The sequence below is a fragment of the Nerophis ophidion genome, linkage group LG01 (genome assembly GCF_033978795.1).
Source record: "Nerophis ophidion isolate RoL-2023_Sa linkage group LG01, RoL_Noph_v1.0, whole genome shotgun sequence".
NCBI lineage: Eukaryota > Metazoa > Chordata > Actinopteri > Syngnathiformes > Syngnathidae > Nerophis > Nerophis ophidion.
In genome coordinates, this window is record NC_084611.1 from 50966779 (window position 1) to 50991778 (window position 25000).

Sequence of the window (25000 nt, forward strand, 5' to 3'; positions counted from 1 at the left end):
TCACGTTGCCTGGTTATTGACTCCAACCCAATATATTACACCGTCGACGAGCAAAATGAAAAAACACGCTTGCAAGTTCCAGAACGATTGGAAACACGAATTTCAGTTTATCCAGGAGAGTTTGAAGTGGAAGGGGTATGTTGCCTGTAAATTTTGTCGAACAGACTTCTCCATTGAACAAAGCGGCCGAACGGCTATACTCAGCCATGAACGGTCAGCGAAGGACAAAGCGTCCGCAGCGCAGCATCGTTCACAACCCAGTATTATGGCCCACCTCGCAAAATGGAGACCCAATGATGTAACTTATGCTAAGACAAAGATGGCTATGCTGATAGCTGGAAGCAACATCAAGGTTCTCATTTGCGGATGTTTTCAACAAATCCGTGATATATGTTTCCGGATTCGGAGATCGCTCGCCAATACGCAAATGGCAGATTAAAGGTTGCTCCAATAGTGAAAGGTAAGTGCTGTTTTTTTTTTAGTAACCAGCAAGCACAGTACAGTTAGTGGAACAACTGTGTTTTTATTACCGTGTATTTGATAGGTGCCGTCAGAAATTCAACTATTTATTTTATTTATATATATAAGGAAATATATATAGCTAGAATTCACTGAAAGTCAAGTATTTCATACATATGAATATATATATATATATTCATTTGTATAAAATACTTGACTTTCAGTGAATTCTAGCTATACATATTTCATTACACATATATATATATATATATATATATATATATATATATATATATATATATATATATATATATATATATATATATATATATATATATATATGGAATACTGGAGTGGGTGAATTATACTCCTCCCCTCTTAACCATGCCCACCGCCCCAACCACGCCCCCAAACAAATAAAAAACTAAATTATTTTGCAAATAAAAACATTTTTTTTTACAAATGAAAACATTTTTTTACAAAAGAAAAACTATTGGCTGGTTAAAAAAAATTATGCAAGTAAAAAAAAAAAATTATTTTATGCAAGTATGAAACATTTTGCAAGTTAAACCTACTTTCTGCAGATTAAAAAATGACTAGCTTGTAAAAACGATACTTTTTTTGCAAGTAAAAAAACATTAACAAGCAAAAAAAAAGTTTTTTTTTGTAAAAAAAACAATTTGCAAGTAAAAAACTAAATTTATTTGCAAGTTAAAAAATGTTTATGCAAGTAAAAAAAATATTGTATTCTATGCAAGTGTAAAAACGTTTTGCAAGTTAAACCAATTTCCTGCAAAAAAAACGACCCGCTTGCAAAAACAAAACTATTTTTTGCAAGTAAAAAAAAACATTTGCAGATGAAAGTTTTCTACTCGTGAAAAAATTTGAAAATAAAATACAACATTTTCTAGCAAGTAAAAACAGTTTTTTAACCCCAAAAATAACTATTTGTGAGTTGAAATTTTTTTGTATGCAAGTAAAAAAATATATTTTATTATTATATGCAAGTATGAAAACATTTTGCAAGTTAAACCAATTTTTTGCAGATAAAAAAATGACTAGCTTGTAAAAACAAAACAACTTTTTGCAACTAAAAAAAGTATTTGCAAGTACAAAACGTTTTTTTTACAAAAGAAAAACTATTCGCTAGTTTTTAAAAAATGTATGCAAGTAAAAAAAATATTTCATTATTTTATGCAAGTATGAAAACATTTTGCAAGTTAAACTTATTTTCTAATGATAAAAAAATGACTCGCTTGTAGAAACAAAACTATTTTTTGCAAGTAAAAAACATTTGCAAGTAAATACAGTCTTCTGCTAGTAAAAAAAAGTTTTTTTTCACCGAAAAAATTTTTTTTTTATACAAAATAAAGAATTATTGGATTTTATGCAAGTATGAAAACATTTTGCAAGTTAAAAAAAATTTCTGCAGATAAAAAAAATGACTCGCTGGTAAAAACTAAACTATTTTTTGCAAATAAAAAAATATTTGCAAGTAAAAAAAAGTTTTCTACTAGTAAAAAAAACAATTTGCAAATAAAAACTAAATTCTTTTGCAACTAAAAACAATTTTATACCAAAAAAAAACTATTCACTAGTTAAAAAAAAAAATAATTATGCAAGTTGAAAAAATATTTTATTATATTATGCAAGTATGAAAACATTTTGCAAGTTAAACCAATTTCCTGCAGATTAAAAAAACATCTCGCTTGTAAAAACAAAACTATTTTTTGCAAGTAAAAAAACATTTTCAAGTAAAAAAAGTTTTCTGTTAGTAAAATAAAAATTCGCCAGTAAAACACTAAAACATTTTGTAAGTAAAAACAGCTTTTTTTTTTAATTAAAAAAAAACTATTCGCTGGTTAAATTTTTTTTATATGGATGTAAAAAAATATTTTATTTTATGCAAGTAAAAAAAAGTAAAAGTATTTTCTGCAAGTAAAACAATTCGCAAGCCAAAAAATAAAAAATGTATTTAATTAAAAAAACAATTTGCATGTAACAAAACATTTTGCAAGTAAAAAAATATATATATATTTTATTTTATGCAAGTAAAAAAATACTTTAATGCAAGTAAAAAAACTATTCGCACGTTAAACCAATATTTCTGCAAGAAAAACGATTCGCAGGTAAAAAAAAAAAAAAAAATCCTGCAAGTATATGATTTCCTGTTAAAAAAAAAACAATTTGCAATTTAAAAAATATATTTTTCCCAGTTGAAAAAATATATACAAGTGCAAAAGCTAATTTCTGTCATATAACAATTTGCAAGCAAAAAATATATATATATATTTTGCAAGCAAAAACTAAATATTCAAAAGGTAAAGGTATTTTCTGCAAGTAAAACAAATCGCTAGCAAAAAAACTATTTTTTTCAATTAAAAAAACGAATTGAAAGTGACAAAACATTTCACAAGTAAAAAAAAAAAAATGTTCTGAGTGAAAAAACTTGTTTATGCAAGTAAAAGTATAATTTTATGCAAGTAAAAAAACTATTTGCAAGTTAAACCGATTTTTTGCAGATAAACTATTCGCAAGTAAAAAAAAAATTATATATATATATATATGTATATATATATATATATATATATATATATATATATGTATATTATATATATATTTCTGCAACTAAAAACGACTCACAGGTAAAAAAAAAAAAAATCTGCAAGTAAATGATTTACTAGTAAAAAAAAAAACTATTTGCAACTTAAAACATATATTTTTCGCAATTCCCCAAAAAATTACGAGTATAAAAGCAAATCTATTTCTTCAAAAAACAATTCACAAAGTAAAACAAAAACTATTTTCTTCAATTAAAAAACGATTTACACATAACAAAACATTTTGCAAGTAAAACAACAAACAAACAAAACATTCACTAGTAAAAAAAAATAATTTTATGAAAGAAAAATGTATTTAATGCAAGCATAAAAACAATTTGCAAGTTAAAAAACTTTTCTGCCAGCAAAAAATTAGTTTGTCAAAAAAAAAAAAAAAATTGCAAGTAAAAACACATTTGCTGGTAAAAAAAATACTGCAGGTAAAATGATTCGCAAGTATCCATCCATCCATCTACCATCTTCTGCTTATCCGAGGTCGGGTCGCGGGGGCAGCAGCCTAAGCAGGGAAGCCCAGACTTCTCTCTCCCCAGCCACTTCGTCTAGCTCTTCCCGGGGGATCCCGAGGCGTTCCCAGGCCAGCCGGGAGACATAGTCTTCCCAACGTGTCCTGGGTCTGCCCCGTGGCCTCCTACCGGCTCGACGTGCCCTAAACACCTCCCTAGGGAGGCGTTCAGGTGGCATCCTGACCAGATGCCCGAACCACCTCATCTGGCTCCTCTCGGTGTGGAGGAGCAGCGGCTTTACTTTGAGTTCCTCCCGGATGGCAGAGCTTCTCACCCTATCTTTAAGGGAGAGCCCCACCACACGGCGGAGGAAACTCATTTCGGCCACTTGTACCCGTGATCTTATCCTTTCGGTCATGACCCAAAGCTCATGACCATAGGTGAGGATGGGAACGTAGATCGATCGGTAAATTGAGAGCTTTGCCTTCCGGCTCAGCTCCTTCTTCCCCACAACGGATCGGTACAACGTTCGCATTACTGAAGACGCCGCACCGATCCGCCTGTCGATCTCACGATCCACTCTTCCCCCACTCGTGAACAAGACTCCTAGGTACTTTAACTCCTCCACTTGGGGCAGCTTCTCCTCCCCAACCCGGGGATGGCACTCCACCCTTTTCCGGGCGAGAACCATGGACTCGGACTTGGAGGTGCTGATTCTCATTCCGGTCGCTTCACACTCGGCTGCGAACCGATCCAGCGAGAGCTGAAGATCCCGGCCAGATGAAGCCAACAGGACCACATCATCTGCAAAAAGCAGAGACCCAATCCCGCGGCCACCAAACCGGAACCCCTCAACGCCTTGACTGCGCCTAGAAATTCTGTCCATAAAAGTTATGAACAGAATCGGTGACAAAGGACAGCCTTGGCGGAGTCCAACCCTCACTGGAAACGTGTCCGACTTACTGCCAGCAATGCGGACCAAGCTCTGACACTGATCGTACAGGGAGCGGACCGCCACAAATATACAGTCCGGTACCCCATACTCTCTGAGCACTCCCCACAGGACTTCCCGAGGGACACGGTCGAATGCCTTCTCCAAGTCCACAAAGCACATGTAGACTGGTTTGGCAAACTCCCATGCACTCTCAAAAACCCTGCCGAGAGTATAGAGCTGGTCCACAGTTCCACGACCACGACGAAAACCACACTGTTCCTCCTGGATCCGAGGTTCGACTATCCGGCGTAGCCTCCTCTCCAGTACATCTGAACAAACCTGACCGGGAAGGCTGAGGAGTGTGATCCCATGATAGTTGGAACACAACCTCCGGTCCCCCTTCTTAAAGAGAGGGACCACCACCTCGGTCTGCCAATCCAGAGGTACCGCCTCCGATGTCCACACGATGCTGCAGAGTCTTGTCAACCAAGACAGCCCCACAGCATCCAGAGCCTTAAGGAACTCCGGGCGGATCTCATCCACCCCCGGGGCCTTGCCGCCGAGGAGCTTTTTGACTACCTCAGCAACCTCATCCCCAGAAATAGGAGAGTCCACCACAGATTCCCCAGACACCGCTTCCTCAAAGGAAGACGTGTTGGTGGGATTGAGGAAGTCTTCGAAGTATTCCTTCCACCGATCCACAACATCCGCAGTCGAAGTCAGCAGAACACCATCCGCACCATACACGGTGTTGATAGTGCACTGTTTCCCCTTCCTGAGGCGGCGTATGGTGGTCCAGAATCGCTTCGAAGCCGTCCGGAAGTCGTTTTCCATGGCTTCCCCGAACTCTTCCCATGTCCGAGTTTTTGCCTCCGCAACCGCTAAAGCTGCACACCGCTTGGCCCGTCGGTACCCGTCCACTGCCTCCGGAGTCCTATGAGCCAAAAGAACCCGATAGGACTCCTTCTTCAGCTTGACGGCATCCCTCACTGCTGGTGTCCACCAACGGGTTCTGGGATTACCGCCACGACAGGCGCCAACAACCTTGCGGCTACAGCTCCAATCAGCTGCCTCGACAATAGAGGTTCGGAACATAGTCCACTCGGACTCAATGTCCCGCACCTCCCTCGCGACATGTTCAAAGTTTTCCCGGAGGTGTGAATTGAAACTTTCTCTGACAGGAGACTCTGCCAGACGTTCCCAGCAGACCCTTACAATGCGCTTGGGCCTGCCAGGTCTGTCCGGCATCCTCCCCCACCATCGCAGCCAACTCACCACCAGGTGCCCCTCTCTTCACCCGAGTGTCCAAAACACGAAGCCGCAAATCCGATGACACAACTACAAAGTCGATCATGGAACTGCGGCCTAGGGTGTCCTGGTGCCAAGTGCACATATGGACACCCTTATGCTTGAACATGCACCCGGGGGAGCACTTTCCAGTACTCCCTCGAGTGTACCCAAAAAGGGTGGGTATTCTGAACTGCTGTTTGGTGCGTAAGCACAAACAACAGTCAGGACCCGTCCCCCCACCCGAAGGCGAAGGGAAGCTACCCTCTCGTCCACTGGGTTGAACTCAAATGTGCAGGCTTTGAGCCGGGGGGGCAACGAGAATTGCCACCCCAGCCCGTCGCCTCTCACTGCCGGCAACGCCAGAGTGGAAGAGGGTCCAGTCCCTCTCGAGAGAACTGGTTCCAGAGCCCTTGCTGTGCGTCGAGGTGAGTCCGACTATATCCAGCCGGAACTTCTCTACCTCGCGGACTAGCTCAGGCTCCTTCCCCCCCAGTGAGGTGACGTTCCACGTCCCAAGAGCTAGCTTCTGTAGCCGAGGATCGGACCGCCAAGTGCCCTGCCTTCGGCTGCCGCCCAGCTCACAATGCACCCAACCTCTATGGCCCCTCCTATGAGTGGTGAGCCCATTGGAGGGATGACCCACGTTGCCTCTTCGGGCTGTGCTCGGCCGGGCCCCATGGGGACAGGCCCGGCCACCAGGCGCTCGCCATCGTGCCCCAACTCCGGGCCTGGCTCCAGAGCGGGGCCCCGGTGACCCGCGTCCGGGCAAGGGAAATCTGAGTCCATTATGTTGTAATTCCATAGAAGTCTTTGAGCTGCTCTTTGTCTGATCACTCACCTAGGACCTGTTTGTCTTGGGAGACCCTACCAGGGGGCTTAAAGCCCCCAGACAACATAGCTCCTTGGATCATTGGGACACGCAAACTCCTCTACCACGATAAGGTAGCAGCTAGGAGAGGAGCAAGTAAAAAAAAATAAAATAAAAATTCTGCAAGTAAAATGATTCGCAAGTAAAATAAAAAATAAATTATTCTGCAAGTAAAAGACGATTTACTGCCAGACCTACTGTTATTTACGCATGGTGCCGTCCGCCAAACTAAGAAAGATGAAGAAGCAGAGTGGGCACAAACGCCGTCCACAAGAGTGAAAACTTACAGGTTAACTTACAGGTTGAGCTTGTTTCCCCTCTCTCCTGTCCACCATTTCTATCCCCACCCTGTTCCTTCTTTATTTTTTGGCGGAAGGCACCATGTGCAAATAAAATTGCAGAGAATACTTTCTTTGCTTGCAAATCGTTGAGCGTGAGTCAAAACATTTGTGGACTTTCGGCAGTGAACTCACTCCTCACCACGGATCCAACGTGCTCACTTCCTGTTTGGCCCCCCCGGCACATAATAACCAGCAAACATTACGAGACCCCACGCTGCGCCTCTCTCCGTTCTATTTATGGCATCCTCGAGTGACGCTTCAGACGAGAGTGCAGTCGCCCTGTGAATTATTCACGCTCTTCTCCTGTAGCACACCAAGGACTGACATGTCCTAGGTCAGCTTCAAAGCACCCAGCAGACAAAATGTGTGGTTCTGCACTCAGAACCACACCTTGTTCTGTTTACGTCCAATAATATTTCCAGCGCCCCATCCCCCCCACCCTCACACCTCCCAAGACTTTAACAGCTGGCAGTTTTCAGACACGGTGGAGGAAAAAAGGCGCTCTAAAGCTCCAAAAAAATGCAAAGTCGACACTTTAAGAGGGGTGTGTCGTGACACAGCAGCGTGTGTCGACTTGCATGGTTTCTACTGGATGTAATGCAGTGGGCCTTTCAAAAAAAAAGAAGGTTGCACTCAAAATGGGAAAAAAATTACAATTAATAGAAAGCAGGGATGTGATTGTGGGAATATATTATTATTTGAAGTCCGATAAAGAACTCAAATAGCTTGAAACTAGAACAGCAGTTGGAGACCCCAATACCCAAACCTGAATGATCTGATTTTTTGTTGTTGTAATTAATCAGCATTATGCATGCAGGTAAAAACCTGTGATTAATCATGATCAGACAAATTGCAAAAGCATTTTGTTTATTAGATTTTTTTTAATGTATAATTTATGTACAAACCCCATTTCCATATGAGTTGGGAAATTGTGTTAGATGTAAATATAAACGGAATACAATGATTTGCAAATCCTTTTCAACCTGTATTAAGTTGAATATGCTACAAAGACAACATATTTGATGTTCAAACTGATAAACTTTTTTTGTGTGCAAATAATCATTAACTTTAGAATTTGATGCCAGCAACAGGTGACAAAGAAGTTGGGAAAGGTGGCAATAAATACTGATAAAGTTGCTCATCAAACACTTATTTGGAACAACCCGCAGGTGTGCAGGCTAATTGGGAACAGGTGGGTGCCATGATTGGATATAAAAACAGCTTCCCAAAAAATGCTCAGTCTTTCACAAGAGAGGATGGGGCGAGGTACACCCCTTTGTCCACAACTGCGTGAGCAAATAGTCAAACAGTTTAAGAACAACGTTTCTCAAAGTGCAATTGCAAGAAATTTAGGGATTTCAACATCTACGGTCCATAATATCATCAAAAGGTTCAAAGACAGAGAATCTGGATTAGTCACTCCACATAAGCGGCATGGCCGGAAACCAACATTGAATGACTGTGACCTTCGATCCCTCAGACGGCACAGTATCAAAAACAGACATCAATCTCTAAAGAATATCACCACTCGGGCTCAGAACCACTTCAGAAAACCACTGTCTTTAAATACAGTTGGTCGCTACATCTGTAAGTGCAAGTTGAAGCTCTACTATACAAAGCGAAATCCATTTATCAACAACGTCCAGAAACGCCGCCGGCTTCTCTGGTACTGAGATCATCTAAGATGGACTGATGCAAAGTGGAAAAGTGTTCTTTGGTCTGACGAGTCCAAATTTCAAATTGTTTTGTCATCCGGACCAAAGGGGAAGCGAACCATTCAGACTGTTATCGAGGCAAAGTTCAAAAGCCAGCATCTGTGATGGTATGGGGGTGCATTAGTGCCCCAGACATGGGTAACTTACACATATGTGGAGAAACCATGAATGCTGAAAGGTACATACAGGTTTTGGAACAACATATGCTGCCATATAAGCGCCGTCTTTTTCATGGACGCCCCTGCTTATTTCAGCAAGACAATGCCAAGCCACATTCAGCACGTGTTACAACAGCGTGGCTTCGTAAAAAAAGAGTGCGGGTACTTTCCTGGCCCACCTACGGTCCAGACCGGTCTTCCATCGAAAATTTGTAGCGCATTATGACGCGTAAAATACGACAGCGGCGACCCCGGACTGTTGAACGACTGAAGCTCTACATAAAACAAGAATGAGAAAGAATTCCACTTTCAAAGCTTCAACAATTAGTTTCCTCAGTTCCCAAACGTTTATTGAGTGTTGTTAAAAGAAAAGGTGATGTAACGCAGTGGTGAACATGCCCTTTCCCAACTACTTTGGCACGTGTTGCAGCCATGAAATTCTAAGTTACCGTACTTCCATTTAACAGCCGCCGGGACGCTAATTAATTTAAAACCTCTTCTCACTACTACGCTTAACAATGGCATGCAGTTAAAATTGAGTGTAATATGAGGTTACCATCACGAATAGCATATTTAATTAAAAAAACGTTACTATGGATATTATTTTCAGCCCTGAAGGCTTGGAATAACCTTCAATTGAAGCATGCATTTCGCTGCTTCTATCATCACACGGACAAGATTGGAAGGTATACTGGGTGATACAAGTTACACTGAAGGTTGTGATATAAACAAGTTTAACACTCTTACTAATATGTGCCAGACTGTGAACCCACACCAAACAAGAATGACAAACACATTTCGGGAGAACATCGGCTCTGTAACACATTATAAACACAACATAAGAATTACCCAGAATGCAATGCATCCATGACTCCTACTGGTTATATTATACACCTCGCTAGGACCAAACCCCGCCCACCTCAACCGACGCACGGAAGGGGGCGGGCCGCGGGGGGGGGGGGGGGGGGGGGGGGAGTGGGGGGGGTTGTGATCAGACAAAGAGCAGCTCAAAGACTTCTATGGAATTACATCAAAATGAACTCAGTTTTCCCTCGCCCGGACGCGGGTCACCGGGGCCCCGCTCTGGAGCCAGGCCCGGAGTTGGGGCACGATGGCGAGCGCCTGGTGGCCGGGCCTGTCCCCATGGGGCCCGGCCGGGCACAGCCCGAAGAGGCAACGTGGGTCATCCCTCCAATGGGCTCACCACTCATAGGAGGGGCCATAGAGGTTGGGTGCATTGTGAGCTGGGCGGCAGCCGAAGGCAGGGCACTTGGCGGTCCGATCCTCGGCTACAGAAGCTAGCTCTTGGGACGTGGAACGTCACCTCACTGGGGGGGAAGGAGCCTGAGCTAGTCCGCGAGGTAGAGAAGTTCCGGCTGGATATAGTCGGACTCACCTCGATGCACAGCAAGGGCTCTGGAACCAGTTCTCTCGAGAGGGACTGGACCCTCTTCCACTCTGGCGTTGCCGGCAGTGAGAGGCGACGGGCTGGGGTGGCAATTCTCGTTGCCCCCCCGGCTCAAAGCCTGCAAGTTTGAGTTCAACCCAGTGGACGAGAGGGTAGCTTCCCTTCGCCTTCGGGTGGGGGGACGGGTCCTGACTGTTGTTTGTGCTTACGCACCAAACAGCAGTTCAGAATACCCACCCTTTTTGGGTACACTCGAGGGAGTACTGGAAAGTGCTCACCCGGGTGATTCCCTTGTCCTACTGGGGGACTTCAACGCTCATGTTGGCAACGACAGTGAAACTTGGAGAGGCGTGATTGGGAAGAATGGTCGCTCGGATCTAAACCCGAGTGGTGTTTTGTTATTGGACTTTTGATTTGCGGCCTCATGTTTTGGACACTCGGGTGAAGAGAGGGGCGGAGCTTTCTACCGCTCACCACCTGGTGGTGAGTTGGCTGCGATGGTGGGGGAGGATGCCGGACAGACCTTGCAGCCCCAAACGCATTGTGAGGGTCTGCTGGGAACGTCTGGCAGAGTCTCCTGTCAGAGAGCGTTTCAATTCACACCTCCGGGAGAACTTTGAACATGTCACGAGGGAGGTGCGGGACATTGAGTCCGAGTGGACCATGTTCCGAACCTCTATTGTCGAGGCGGCTGATTGGAGCTGTGGCCGCAAGGTTGTTGGTGCCTATCGTGGCGGTAATCCCAGAACCCGTTGGTGGACACCAGCAGTGAGGGATGCCGTCAAGCTGAAGAAGGAGTCCTATCGGGTTCTTTTGGCTCATAGGACTCCGGAGGCAGTGGACGGCTACCGACGGGCCAAGCGGTGTGCAGCTTTAGCGGTCGCGGAGGCAAAAACTCGGACATGGGAAGAGTTCGGGGAAGCCATGGAAAACGACTTCCGGACGGCTTCGAAGCGATTCTGGACCACCATACGCCGCCTCAGGAAGGGGAAACAGTGCACTATCAACACCGTATATGGTGCGGATGGTGTTCTGCTGACTTCGACTGCGGATGTTGTGGATCGGTGGAGGGAATACTTCGAAGACCTCCTCAATCCCACCAACACGTCTTCCTTTGAGGAAGCGGTGCCTGGGGAATCTGTGGTGGACTCTCCTATTTCTGGGGCTGAGGTCGCTGAGGTAGTTAAAAAGCTCCTCGGCGGCAAGGCCCCGGGGGTGGATGAGACCCGCCCGGAGTTCCTTAAGGCTCTGGATGCTGTGGGGCTGTCTTGGTTGACAAGACTCTGCAGCATCGCGTGGACATCGGGGGCGGTACCTCTGGATTGGCAGACCGGGGTGGTGGTCCCTCTCTTTAAGAAGGGGGACCGGAGGGTGTGTTCCAACTATCGTGGGATCACACTCCTCAGCCTTCCCGGTAAGGTTTATTCAGGTGTACTGGAGAGGAGGCTTCGCCGGATAGTCGAACCTCGGATTCAGGAGGAACAGTGTAGTTTTCGTCCTGGTCGTGGAACTGTGGACCAGCTCTATACTCTCGGCAGGGTTTTTGAGGGTGCATGGGAGTTTGCCCAACCAGTCTACATGTGCTTTGTGGACTTGGAGAAGGCATTCGACCGTGTCCCTCGGGAAGTCCTGTTGGGAGTGCTCAGAGAGTATGGGGTACCGGACTGTCTTATTGTGGCAGTCCGCTCCCTGTATGATCAGTGTCAGAGCTTGGTCCGCATTGCTGGCAGTAAGTCGGACACGTTTCCAGTGAGGGTTGGACTCCGCCAAGGCTGTCCTTTGTCACCGATTCTGTTCATAACTTTTATGGACAGAATTTCTAGGCGCAGCCAAGGCGTTGAGGGGATCCGGTTTGGTGGCCACGGGATTAGGTCTCTGCTTTTTGCAGATGATGTAGTCCTGATGGCTTCATCTGGCCGGGATCTTCAGCTCTCACTGGATCGGTTCGCAGCCGAGTGTGAAGCGACCGGAATGAGAATCAGCACCTCCAAGTCCGAGTCCATGGTTTCTGGCCCGGAAAAGGGTGGAGTGCCATCTCCGGGTTGGGGAGGAGACCCTGCCCCAAGTGGAGGAGTTCAAGTACCTAAGAGTCTTGTTCACGAGTGGAGGAAGAGTGGATCGTGAGATCGACAGGCGGATCGGTGCGGCGTCTTCAGTAATGCGGACGTTGTATCGATCCGTTGTGGTGAAGAAGGAGCTGAGCCGGAAGGCAAAGCTCTCAATTTACCGGTCGATCTACGTTCCCATCCTCACCTATGGTCATGAGCTTTGGGTCATGACCGAAAGGATAAGATCACGAGTACAAGCGGCCGAAATGAGTTTCCTCCGCCGGGTGGCGGGGCTCTCCCTTAGAGATAGGGTGAGAAGCTCTGCCATCCGGGAGGAGCTCAACGTAAAGCCGCTGCTCCTTCACATCGAGAGGAGCCAGATGAGGTGGTTCGGGCATCTGGTCAGGATGCCACCCAAACGCCTCCCTAGGGATGTGTTTAGGGCACGTCCAGCTGGTAGGAGGCCACGGGGAAGACCCAGGACACGTTGGGAAGACTATGTCTCCCGGCTGGCCTGGGAACGCCTCGGGATCCCCCGGGAAGAGCTAGACGAAGTGGCTGGAGATAGGGAAGTCTGGGCTTACATGCTTAGGCTGCTGCCCCCGCGACCCGACCTCGGATAAGCGGAAGATGATGGATGGATGGATGGACGACAGGGGAAGTTTCACTCATAACATCACAAATTTTACCTGTTGGTAATAGTAAGCATGCGCTTATAATTTTGGGAAACAATTTTGACCCAGCAGTAGTTCAAGGTAGACGCGTTTTACATGCCTGGCAGCAATTCAAGGAAATACGGTAGTTATTATTTGCAAAAAAAAAATAAAGTTGATCAGTTTGAACATCAAATATCTTGTCTTTGTAGCATATTCAACTGAATACGGGTTGAAAAGTATTTGCAAATCATTGTATTTTGTTTATATTTACATCTAACACAATTTCCCAACTCATATGGAAACAGGGTTTGTATAACTCATTAAGTTGACAAGCAAATATTTGACTATTTATTTTTATCTCACAAAAATAGTTTTGAAATACAGTATATAACAATATAATTGGCAGGATCAGATAATATTAAAGTTTAAAATATGCATTTTTTTGCGGCAGTACAGCTCGGTTGATAGAGTGGCCGTGCCAGCAATTTGAGGGTTCCAGGTTCGATCCCCACTTCCGCCATCCTAGTCACTGCCGTTGTGTCCTTGGGCAAGACACTTAACCCACCTGCTCTCAGTGCCACCCACACTGGTTTAAATGGAACTCATATATTGGGTTTCACTCTGTAAAGCGCTTTGAGTCACAAGAGAAAAAGCGCTATATAATAATAATTCAGTTTCCTTCACTTCACGTGTTCCTTACCCCATTTCTAACATTTCCTGAAAGTTTCATTAAAATCCGCAGATCATTTTTTTTAAGCCGAGATAAACAGAGTCCTCTTTTTGTCTCTATGGGTGGAGGCGGGACTCGGCCAGCTGTACCATGAGAAGTTAAGCCTCGTAAAGCAAACTTAAGGTAAATAGGGGTGTCAGATTGTTTTTATTTTTGATGAAATTGCGATTTTTATTTGTAACGATACAAAATGGTAATGAAAAAGTATTGATTTTGAATCGAGAATTGGTTCGAATCGCAAATCGAATTGAATGGAATCCTAAAGATTCACAGCCCCAAAAGGTAAGATAGTGATATGGATCGCCCCAAAATCTGATCACTCATTCCTTGTCACGGTTCGGACATTTCCTGAAAGATCCATGAAAATCGTCCCGTTTTGAAACATTGCTGAAAAAAACAGAGTGAACCCTCTTGCCAGTTATCAACACTCTTTGTCTCTGTGAGTGGAAGCGGGACTCGACCCGCTATAGCATGAGAAGTTAAGCCTCGTAACGTAAACTTAAGGTAGATAGGGGTGTTGAAAAAGTATCGATTTTTGATTGAATTGCGATTTTTATCTGTAACGATAAAAATGTTAATGAAAAAGTATTGATTTTAAATTGAGAATCGGTTCGAATGGCAAATCAAATTGAATCGCATCCCAAATATTCACAGCCCTAAAAGGTAAGATAGTGATATGGATCGCCCCAAAATCTGATCACTCATTCCTTGTCACGGTTTGGACATTTCCTGAAAGATCCATCAAAATCGGCCCATTTTGAGACATTGCTTAAATAGAGTGAACCCTCTTTTCAGTCAGCCAATTCTTTGTATCTGTGGGTGTAGGCGGGACTCGACCTGCTAGCTTATACACATGCAAAAACTTAAGCCTCATAATGTTAACGTAAAGTAACGTAGTAGAAACGATTTAGATCGTAGTGCAGGTAACGTCCTACAATTTGTCTCGATCATCCCCAATTTCTAATCACTTGATCCTCGTCCCATTCCTGACGTTTCCTGAAAGTTTCATCAAAATCCTCCCATTTTGAGACATTGCTGAAATAAACAGAGTGAACCCTCTTATCAGTCATCCACACTCTTTGTCTCTGTGGGTGGAGGTGGGACTCGGCCCGCTATAGCATGAGAAGTTAAGCCTCGTAACGTAAACGTAAAGTAAATAGGGGTGCCGGAATTGTTCATATTTTTGATTAAATTGCGATTTTTATTTGTGACCCATCCATCCATTTTTCTACCGCTTGTCCCTTTTGCGGTCGCGGGGGTGCTGGAGCCTATCTCAGCTGCATTCGGGCGGAAAGCCGGGGGTACACCCTGGACAAGTCCCCACCTCATCGCAGAGCTTTATTGTTTACAATATTTGATTTTGGATCGTGTATCAGTAAGACTCGCTAATCGAATTGAATCAAGTCAATTCAAGATTCAGAGCCCAGTAAAAATGAGACGGACCGCCCCCAAAATGTGATGACTCATTCCTTGTCACGGTTCTGACATTTCCTGAAAGTTTCATCAAAATATGCCTCTGACGTCTTGAGACGTGTTTCTGAACAAGGAACAAGAAAGAAGGACCAAGAAACAAGAAACAAAGACCAAGGACCAAAGACCAAGGACCAACGACCAAGGAACAAAAAAACAAAAAACAAAGACCATGGACCAAGAAACAAGAAACAAGGACCAAAGACCAAGGAACAAGCACCAAGAACCAAGGAAGTGGAGGATACTGAAGCTGCGGTCGGTGATACCCAGGTGCCACATGTTGATGCGGAGGTCGTCGGCGGACAGGTAGGTCTCGCCGTCACTGTTGACCGATATGGAGTTGACATGGTAGGTGTGTCCGTTGGCGAACACCCGCCTGGGCCGCACCTCCACCATCAGGTCCGTGGGTTTCAGTACCGGTACCTACGTCATGCAAATACAAGTACATCTGTTGGAGTGTGTGTGTGTGTGTGTGTGTGTGTGTGTGTGTGTGTGTGTGTGTGTGTGTGTGTGTGTGTGTGTGTGTGTGTGTGTGTGTGTGTGTGCGCGCGTGCGTGTGCATGCGTGTGCGTGTGTGTGTGTGTGTGTGTGTGTGTGTGTGTGTGTGTGTGTGTGTGCGCGCGTGCGTGTGCATGCGTGTGCGTGTGTGTGTGTTTCTACCCTTCGTGAGACATCAAGAAGGAAAAGTAGCTTCCAAATGATGTGTCCTAATACAGGAAACCATTCCATCTAATAGAGAATGTCTCATTTGCACCCCTGCTGGTGAAATCTATCAAAATTAGAGTTTTCCAATTGACTGTGCGGCGGTTTTAAAAGTGCTCTCCCTCTGGTCAACATATGAAACAACAAGTGTGTGTAAGAAATTGAAATGCGCCCCCTTTGGTCGAAATTAATTAAAGTACAATAAATATGTATATAGAGACCTACTGTAATAACTTGAAGTAAATAATGAAGATTAAAAACCAAATAGATGAGACAATTTCTGAAGGAATTGTGTGTGAATGCTCCAATGCTGAAGTTGAACTGAAATCCTGGAATTTTTTTATTTTTTTTAGAATTGTTGAAGTAGAGCACACAATTCCCAAACAGGCTGAATATTTTCAAGTTGGAACGGTTTGAATCAGATTAAAAATGTGGGAGTTGTGGAACTTGGAAGAATGTCCCCAAAATTTGAAAATGGCGGGAATTTTTTAGAAAATTGTAAAAAAAAACAAAAAAAACTTGAATGTTCTGAATGAGTTGAAAGGATTGATGTTGGAATTATTCAAAAATCAGTCAAAAAATGTTAAAGGAGTAACATTTTGAATTGAGAAATGGTATTACGGAATTCCTGGAAATTTGGGGAAAAACCAAGAATTTTTCCAGTTAAAAAATTTTTTTTTGTTTTTTTGTCCTGTTTAAGAAGAATGTTTTGATGGTGCAACGGTTGAAACATTTAAAAAAATGTGGAAGGAGTAGTCGCCAGGAATAAATGGTGGAAGTAATGCTTTGGAAAAGCAGTAATCCTGGAAAAAAATTGTGAATTTCCAGGATGGTGGAATGTGTTGAAGGTAGAATGGTTTGAATAGGTTGAAAAATGTGGAAATGGTGGAAGTTTGAAAAATGGCCCATCCATATTGAATGGGAAAAATGGCCCATAAAACCTGGAATTTGGGGTATTCTGGGGATTTTTTGGAATTTTTCAAGGGAAATCCCGCAATTCCAGAATCGGCTGAACAGTTTGAAGTTGGAACGCTTTGAATCAGATGACAAATGTGGGGGTTGTGGAACTTTGAAGAATGGCCCATTTCAATGTAAATGTCTAAAAAATTGGGGAATTGCGGAAAAGCGTGAATTTTTATTGAAAAAGGTCAAAATGAGTTGTCTGAATGAGTTAAAAAGGTTGGTGTTGGAATTTTTCAAATCAGCTAAGAAATGTTGAAGAAGTAACATGTTGAATTGAGAAATGGTATTACGTAATTCCTGGAAGTTCCGGAAAAACCGGGAACTTCGTTTTTTTGTCCTGTTTAAGAGGAATGTTTTTAGAGTGGAACAGTTGAAATGCGTTAAAAAATGTGGAAGGAGTAGTCGCCAGAAAAAATTGTGGAAATAAGGCTTTGGAAAACCAGGAATTCTGGTAAATATACTGGAATTGGATTTGGAATTTGGAACATGGAAAAAAGATTGTTTGGAATTTCCAGGATGAAGAATGTGTTGAAGGTGGAATGGTTTGAATAGTTTGAAAAATGTGGAAATGGGGAAAGTTTGAAAAATGGCCAATTCATTTTGAATGGGAAAAATGTCCCTTAAAACCTGGAATTTTATGAAATCTGGGAATTTTTGGAATTTTTCAAGGGAAAACCCGCAATTCTCGAATAGGCTGAACAGTTTGAAGTTGGAACGCTTTGAATCAGATGAAAAATGTGGGAGTTGTGGAACTTTGAAGAATGTCCCATTTCAATGGGAATTTCCAAAAAATGTGGGAATTGCAGGAAAAGCAGGAATTTTTTTATTAGAAAAAGGTAAAAATTAGTTGTCTGAATGAGTTGAAAAGGTTGGTGTTGGAATTTTTCAAATCAGTCAAGAAACGTTGAAGAAGTAACATGTTGATTTGAGAAATAGTATTACGGAATTCCTGGAATTTCCGGGAAAACAACTTTGTTTTTTGTGCTACTGAAGAGGAATCTTTTGACGGTGAAATAGTTGAAATGCTTTGAAAAATGTGGAAGGAGTAGTCGCCCCAAAAAAAGGGTGGAAATAGGTCTCTGGAAAATCCTGGAATTTTTTTGAACCTGGAAAAAAGAACATTTTGACTTTCCAGGGTGGAGAATGTGTTGAAGGTGGAATGGTTTGAATAGTATGAAAAATTTGGAAATGGGCGTAGTTTGAAAAATGGCCAATTCATTTTTAATGGGAAAAATGTCCCGTAAAACTTGAAATTTTGGGAAATCTGGGAATTCCTGGAATTTTTCAAGGGAAAGCCCGCAATTACCGAATAGGCTGAACAGTTTAAAGTTGGAACGCTTTGAATCAGATGACAAATGTGGGAGTTATGGAACTTTGAAGAATGTCTCATTTCAATGGGAATTTCCCCAAAAATCGTGAATTGCAGGCAAAGCGGGAATTTTCATTAAAAAGGTCAAAATTAGTTGTCTGGATGAGTTAAAAAGGTTAGTGTTGGAATTTTTCAAATCAGTCAAGAAACATTAAAGTAGTAACATGTTGAATTGAGAAAGGGTATTATGGAATTCCTGGAATTTCGGAAAAAAATTGGAATTTTGCCAGTTCCATAATTCAACTTTTTTTTGGTCCTTTTTAAGAGGAATGTTTTGACGGTGCAACGGTTGAAATGCTTTGAAAAATGTGGAAGGAGTAGTCGCCAGAAAAAAGGGTGGAAATAAGGCTTTGGAAAACCAGGAATTCTGGAAAATCCTGGAATTTTTTTGGAACATGGAAAAAAGATCGTTTTGAATTTCCAGGATGGAGAATGTGTTGATAGTGGAATTGTTCGAATAGGTCGAAAAATTTAGAAATGGGGAAAGTTTGAAAAATGGCCAATTAATTTGGAATGGGAAAAATGTCCCGTAAAACCTGGAATTTGAATAAATCTGGGAATGTTTTTTTTTTTTTTCAAGGGAAATCCCGCAATTCCAGAATAGGCTGAACAGTTTGAACGCTTTGAATCAGATGACAAATGTGGGAGTTGTAGAACTTTGAAGAATGTCCCACTTCAATGGGAATTTCTAAAAAATTGGGGAATTGTGGGAAAAGCGGGAATTTTTATTGAAAAAGGTCAAAATGAGTTGTCTGAATGAGTTGAAAAGGTTGGTGTTGGAATTTTTCAAATTAGTCAACAAATGTTGAAGAAGTAACATGTTGAATTGAGAAATGATATTACGGAATTCCTGGAATTTCGGGAAAAACAACTTTGTTATTTGTCCTGTTTAAAAGGAATTATTTTGACGGTGGAATGTTTGAAATGCGTTAAAAAATGAGGAAGGAGTAGTCGCCAGAAAAAAGGGTGGAAATAGGGCTTTGGAAAACCAGGAATTCTGGAAAATCCTGGAATTTTTTGGAACATGGAAAAAAGTTTGTTTTGAATTTCCAGGATGGAGAATGTGTTGATGGTGGAATTGTTTGAATAGGTTGAAAAATGTGGAAATGGGCGAAGTTTGAAAAATGGCCAATTCATTTTGAATGGGAAAAATGTCCCGTAAAACTTTAAATTTGGGGAAATCTGAGAGTTTTTGGAATTTTTCAAGGGAAATCCCACAATTCCCAAATAGGCTGACTAGTTTGAAGTTGGAACGCTTTTAATCAGATGACAAATGTGGGAGTTGTGGAACTTGGAAGAATGTCCCATTTTAATGGGAATTTCCACAAAATTGGGGAATTGCGGGGAATAAAATGTCCTAAAAGTGTACCTTTTTTATATTTGCACAGTATGTATGTATTATTATTGGTGTAAATACAAATGTTTCTACATTTAGAAAGGGTGGTCCTAAAGAGGTAGGAATTTTTCGGAGGTCTCCAGAAGGTCAGAAGTACATTATTGTGTGTAAGTGTGCACCTGCAGGGAGGTGATGGTCGACACGTCCTTCAGTCTGCCCTCCTCATCTTTTAGGTTGTATCCCTCCGGTCTCTTGTCTTGCTCGCTCACTTTCCACAGTTTCACCGTCTTGTCTGCGGCGGGAGAACATCGGCATGAAAGTGAAAGATAGGAAAATAAAAGCACAAAGTGGGGACTTTTATTGTGTCAGTGGTGGTCGTCATGACAACGTGTGACGATGACAGAGGGGAGTCGACTCGTGTTTTTTCTCTAAATAGTATTTTTCATGAAGATGCAAGCAGAAAAGGATAACATCAAAAATAATCTTATGGCTTTGAGGGCCATGAATATTAAATAAATAATACTAATAATGAAAATAATAATGTTAAATAATTTTTTCAATTTGTTGCATATACTTTATTTACTGTACCTAAACTGTAAAGAGTAATTGAATCGAAGTAGGCAAAAATTAGAGAGAAGCTGTGTTAGAATAATTATGTATATATTATCACACAACTCTTATGCTTAAAGGCTGTTGCTATAGTTATTATCAATTGTGCTGACATTGTATTTTTCTATCTGTGCAAAGCTGCCAATCCAAAAGATTGCAAGTCGTCTCGTATTAGTGTTGTGTCCAAACTCTGCCAAGGCCGAACATCGAATACCGGGACGCAGACAGAGCAGAGAAGAGGTGATATCACAATTGTCAGCACATTGCATTTCTTGAATAGTCATATATTGTGTCTAACTAGGTTTGCTGAAATTACCCCACCTTCTTCAGCTGCAGCTTCAGTAATGTAACCAAGGGCCTCCCAAATAAATAGAGGAAGCATGTGGGCTGGACTTTGGAGTGTAGTTTGGACCTTTAACTAGAGTGCAGGCCAAAAAACTCCTCAAATGAGCAAAATTTAGCTCTGTCTCTGCATGATTCCTTGCTTCCTGTCTGTTTAATAGATGTCATCAGTGTTTGAACCTGACAGGCTGTTGTTAAACTCATTCTATAAAGCTGGTGCCCGAACTGCGGACCGGGGCCATTTGTGGCACACATCCAAGTTTTTAGAGGCCCACCGCACATAGTTAAAATACTTCAACAAAAAAGAAATACATGTTGAATAAAAGGGTAAATAGGTGTATAGTGACGGGGAAAACGATAAAAATTAGGTTGTTTTTTTTTGTAAACCAATACCGATACAGATGACTCCATGCTGCTCAAGAGCGATGCTGATAACCGATTTACCTATTTTTTTCAATTTAATTTAAATGTACTTTGTGCACACCTTTGGGTTTAGGGCAGCTTCTTTAGCGGTAGGCATCTGTGTAAGCGTTGAAATGTTTGCATGTGGCGTATAAGGTATGATGTGATACGGACCCCCGAGGACATCAATTATGTTATTTTGAAAGGTAATCATTGAAGTCGGACATCACTGAAGGACTGCCACTGGTAAAGATGTATACATACATACACACTTATATTCATACACATATAGGTGTGTACACATTTGTCTATATATGTATATATATTAATATACATGTGTATATATATGTATACAGTATATACGTATATAAATATACATGTCTGTATATATTCACACACATATATGTATATGAATATATATATAATCATACACATATACAGTGGGGCAAAAAAGTATTTAGTCAGCCACCGATTGTGCAAGTTCTCCCACTTAAAATGATGACAGAGCTCTGTAATTTTCATCATAGGTACACTTCAACTGTGAGAGACAGAATTTTGAAGAATTCATTTGTAAATTATGGAGGAAAATAAGTATTTGGTCAACCATTCAAAGCTCTCACTGATGGAAGGAGGTTTTGGCTCAAAATCTCACGATACATTGCCCCATTCATTCTTTCCTTAACACGGATCAATCGTCCTGTCCCCTTAGCAGAAAAACAGCCCCAAAGCATTATGTTTCCACCCCCATGCTTCACAGTAGGTTTGGTGTTCTTGGGATGCAACTCAGTATTCTTCTTCCTCCAAACATGAAAAATTTACAAATAAATTCTTTAAAATTCCTACAATGTGAATTCCTGGATTTTTTTCTCACATTCTGTCTCTCAAAGTTAAAGTGTACCTATGAGGAAAATTACAGACCTCTGTCATCATTTTAAGTGGGAGAACTTGCACAATCGGTGGCTGACTAAATACTTTTTTGCCCCACTCTATATGTTTTTATTTATACGTATAAGCATATATGTGTGCATGTGTATATTTTTATTTGTGTGTATTTATGTATATGCATAATATATGTGTGTATATATTTATATATGTGTATATATGTATGTGTATACATATTTGTATCAATATATGTGTATATATGCATATACAGTGTACATATATGTGTATATATATATCTATATATGTGTGTATATGCATATATCTGTATGTGTGTGTGTATATATGTATATATGTATGCATATGTAAATATGTGTGTATACATGTGTATATATATATATATATATATATATATATATATATATATATATATATACGTGTATGTATGTATATTTTTATATGTATATATACATATATATGTATATATATACACATATATGTGGGTTCTTCCAAGGATGTTGTAGTCGTAATGATTTGTGCAGTCTTTTGAGACATTTGTGATTTGGGGCTATATAAATAAACATTGATTGATATATGTATATATACATAAATATGTGTATATACATATATATATGTATATATACATAAATATGTGTATATACATATATATATGTATATATACATAAATATGTGTATATACATATATATATGTGTATATATATATGTATATATGCATATGTATGTATATATATATATATATATATATATATATATATATACATATATATATGTGTGTGTATGTATGTATGTATATATACATTTGGTCAACTTAGAACTGAAAGCATTGCTAGGACAACCCAGCAAGATGTTTGTTTGCTCCCAGCAATTTTAAAGATTAGTATGCTGAAATTTACCACCTAAACAGGGAGCAAAAGACCAATGATGAAAGATACAACCATCCCATCAGTCGGCATCCTAGTCAGACTGTTTTGTTATGTTTGTATTTTGTGGAGCAATACTGTAAATATGGCAATACCCTTTTTCTGACATTACCTTTCTCGCAGGTTTTTTTTACTATTTAAAATGCACAGACAGAGAAAGATGTTTTTTTTTTTTGTCCCACAAGGGATTGTGGATGATGAGCAAAAATTGTGGAAAAAAATTTAGTTCCCCAAACACAAAAGAGAAATCCTGGCCTCTTACCATTGGTGGAGAGGAGAAAATGTGCGGCATTCTGCTGTGGCAGCCATCGAATCTTATTGATTTTCTCTTCGATCTCCAGACTCTTTAGATAGTCAAAGTCCGGCTCGTGACTCTGGAAGGTGCTGTAGACGTTGTACTCTCCAGAGTCCCCTGTCTCCCCCACCTCCTCGGACTGCCCTTTAGACTGGCAAATAGGCAAAGAGGAACTCCGTTGAGGTTTTCAGATGCTCACTATAATGGTATGTGTCTGGTTTTGTGTGGGACTGACCTCAGTTTCTCTCTGGAAGATGACCACGCGGCCACCTTTATCCCCCGTGGCCAGCAGGTCTCCTGTCTGGTTGAATTCCACCGTGGAGATAACATCAGCTTCGAAAAGACCGAAACAGAGGTCAGTAAACGCAATAAAATGTACACTAACAGACAGTGCAAAAATTTACAAAGTGTGGACAGGAAGGATGAATGGAAGCCATTCCATCATATGGAAACGGGGTTTGTACGTCAAAGACTAGATCTGACACATCTAAGTCTGACTAGATCTGACCGATCTAAGTCAAGACTAGACTACATCTGACCAATCTAAGTCTAAGAATAGACTACATATCTTTAATCTCAGTATTAGACTAGATCTGACCAATATAAGTCAACAACTAGATCTGACCAATCTAAGTCCAAAACTAGAATAGATCTGACTAATCTAGGTCTAAGACTAAATATGAACAATTTAAGTCCGTCGCTAGAACTGACCAAAGCCGGAGACTACATGTGACTAATCTAAGTTGAAGACTACATCTGACCAATGTAGGTAGAATACTAGATCTGACTAATTGAACTTGAACAATAGATCTGACCAATCTACGTCTAAGACAAAATCTCATAAATCTAAGTCTAAGACTAGTCTAGATATGTCCAAGCTAAGTCTACTCCTAAGACTAGATCTGACCAATCTCAGTCTAAGACTACATCTGACCAATCAAAGTCTAAAACAAAAGCTGACCAATCTAAATCTAAGACTAGAGCTGACCAATCTAATTCAAGACTAGACTACACTTGACCAATCTAAGCCTGAAACTAGCTCTGACCAATCAAAGTCTAAGATTAGACTAAATATCTTTAATCTCAGTCTTAGACTAGATCTGACCAATCTAGTTTAAGACTAGATTACATCAACCAATCAAAGTCTTAGACTACACTATATCTGAACAATATAAATCTAAGACCACATGTGACCAGTCTAATTATTAGACTAGATCTGACCAATCACAGTCCAAGACTAGATCTGACCAATCCAAGTATAAGACTCAATCTGACCAATCTGAGTCTAAGACTAGATCTGACCAATTCAAGTCTAAGACAAGATCTGACCAATTAAAGTCTGAGACTAGATCTGACCAATTTAAGTCCAAGACTACATCTGAACAATGAAAGTCTAAGACCATGAACTAATAAAGTCTAGACTTGGATGAGAGGTGGGATGTCTTCTAAGACAAACCAAACAGTCCGGTCGACTGAAGGCCCTGTGACTACAAGACCTGGATGAATGAGAAGATCCATAAATAATTAATGTTTACCCTAAGATGACCTGCGAGGCTGCCATTCTCATTCCATCAAGAATAATGACTTTAAACAGTCAATGAATCGACCTTTCATTTAGTATCTTTCCGAAAAGACGGAAGCCAACTCTCGAGTTATAGCAGCATGCAACTTGACACTGTGGACAAGCGACGTCCAGTTCTACCTTCGGTGACATAGTCTCGCAGGAAGGTGTGGTTGATCTTGGGGCTCTCAGCGTCTTCGCCCATCTGAAGCTGAGGGAGGGTGACCCGCCAGCGTGCCCGTCCTGAGGGGAAGGGTCCAATCCGTTCTCTCGCTTCCCGCCCAGTCTCCGCCCATGCTGCTAGGGCCTAGCGGAGGGGCTTGGAAATAGGCATCCTGGGTGACCGGCGGGGAGAGGGAGAAACGGGGAGGTGTGGAAACTGAGCTTGGGGGGGAGAAGTTTACGGATGCAGGGATGAGAAAAGGACAGGAGGAAGTGGTGAGACGGAAGGTGAAATGAA

The 25000-nt window shown here is 41.5% G+C and overlaps 1 protein-coding gene across 1 annotated transcript in view; it reads right to left on the reverse strand.

Moving 5' to 3' along the window:
* The window catches only part of ppp2r2ca (protein phosphatase 2, regulatory subunit B, gamma a), a 34283-nt gene that overhangs the window by 8788 nt on the left and 495 nt on the right, over positions 1-25000 (reverse strand). The window contains exons 2-6 of the mRNA XM_061906432.1: positions 24682-25000; positions 23215-23312; positions 22947-23130; positions 19691-19803; positions 15387-15564 (exon numbers count right to left, since the gene is read on the reverse strand). The exon at positions 24682-25000 is cut by the window's right edge and continues 12 nt beyond it. Of these exons, the coding sequence (XP_061762416.1) occupies positions 15387-15564; positions 19691-19803; positions 22947-23130; positions 23215-23312; positions 24682-24745 (637 nt within the window). The 5' untranslated portion in view covers positions 24746-25000. The remainder of the gene's footprint in view (positions 1-15386; positions 15565-19690; positions 19804-22946; positions 23131-23214; positions 23313-24681) is intronic.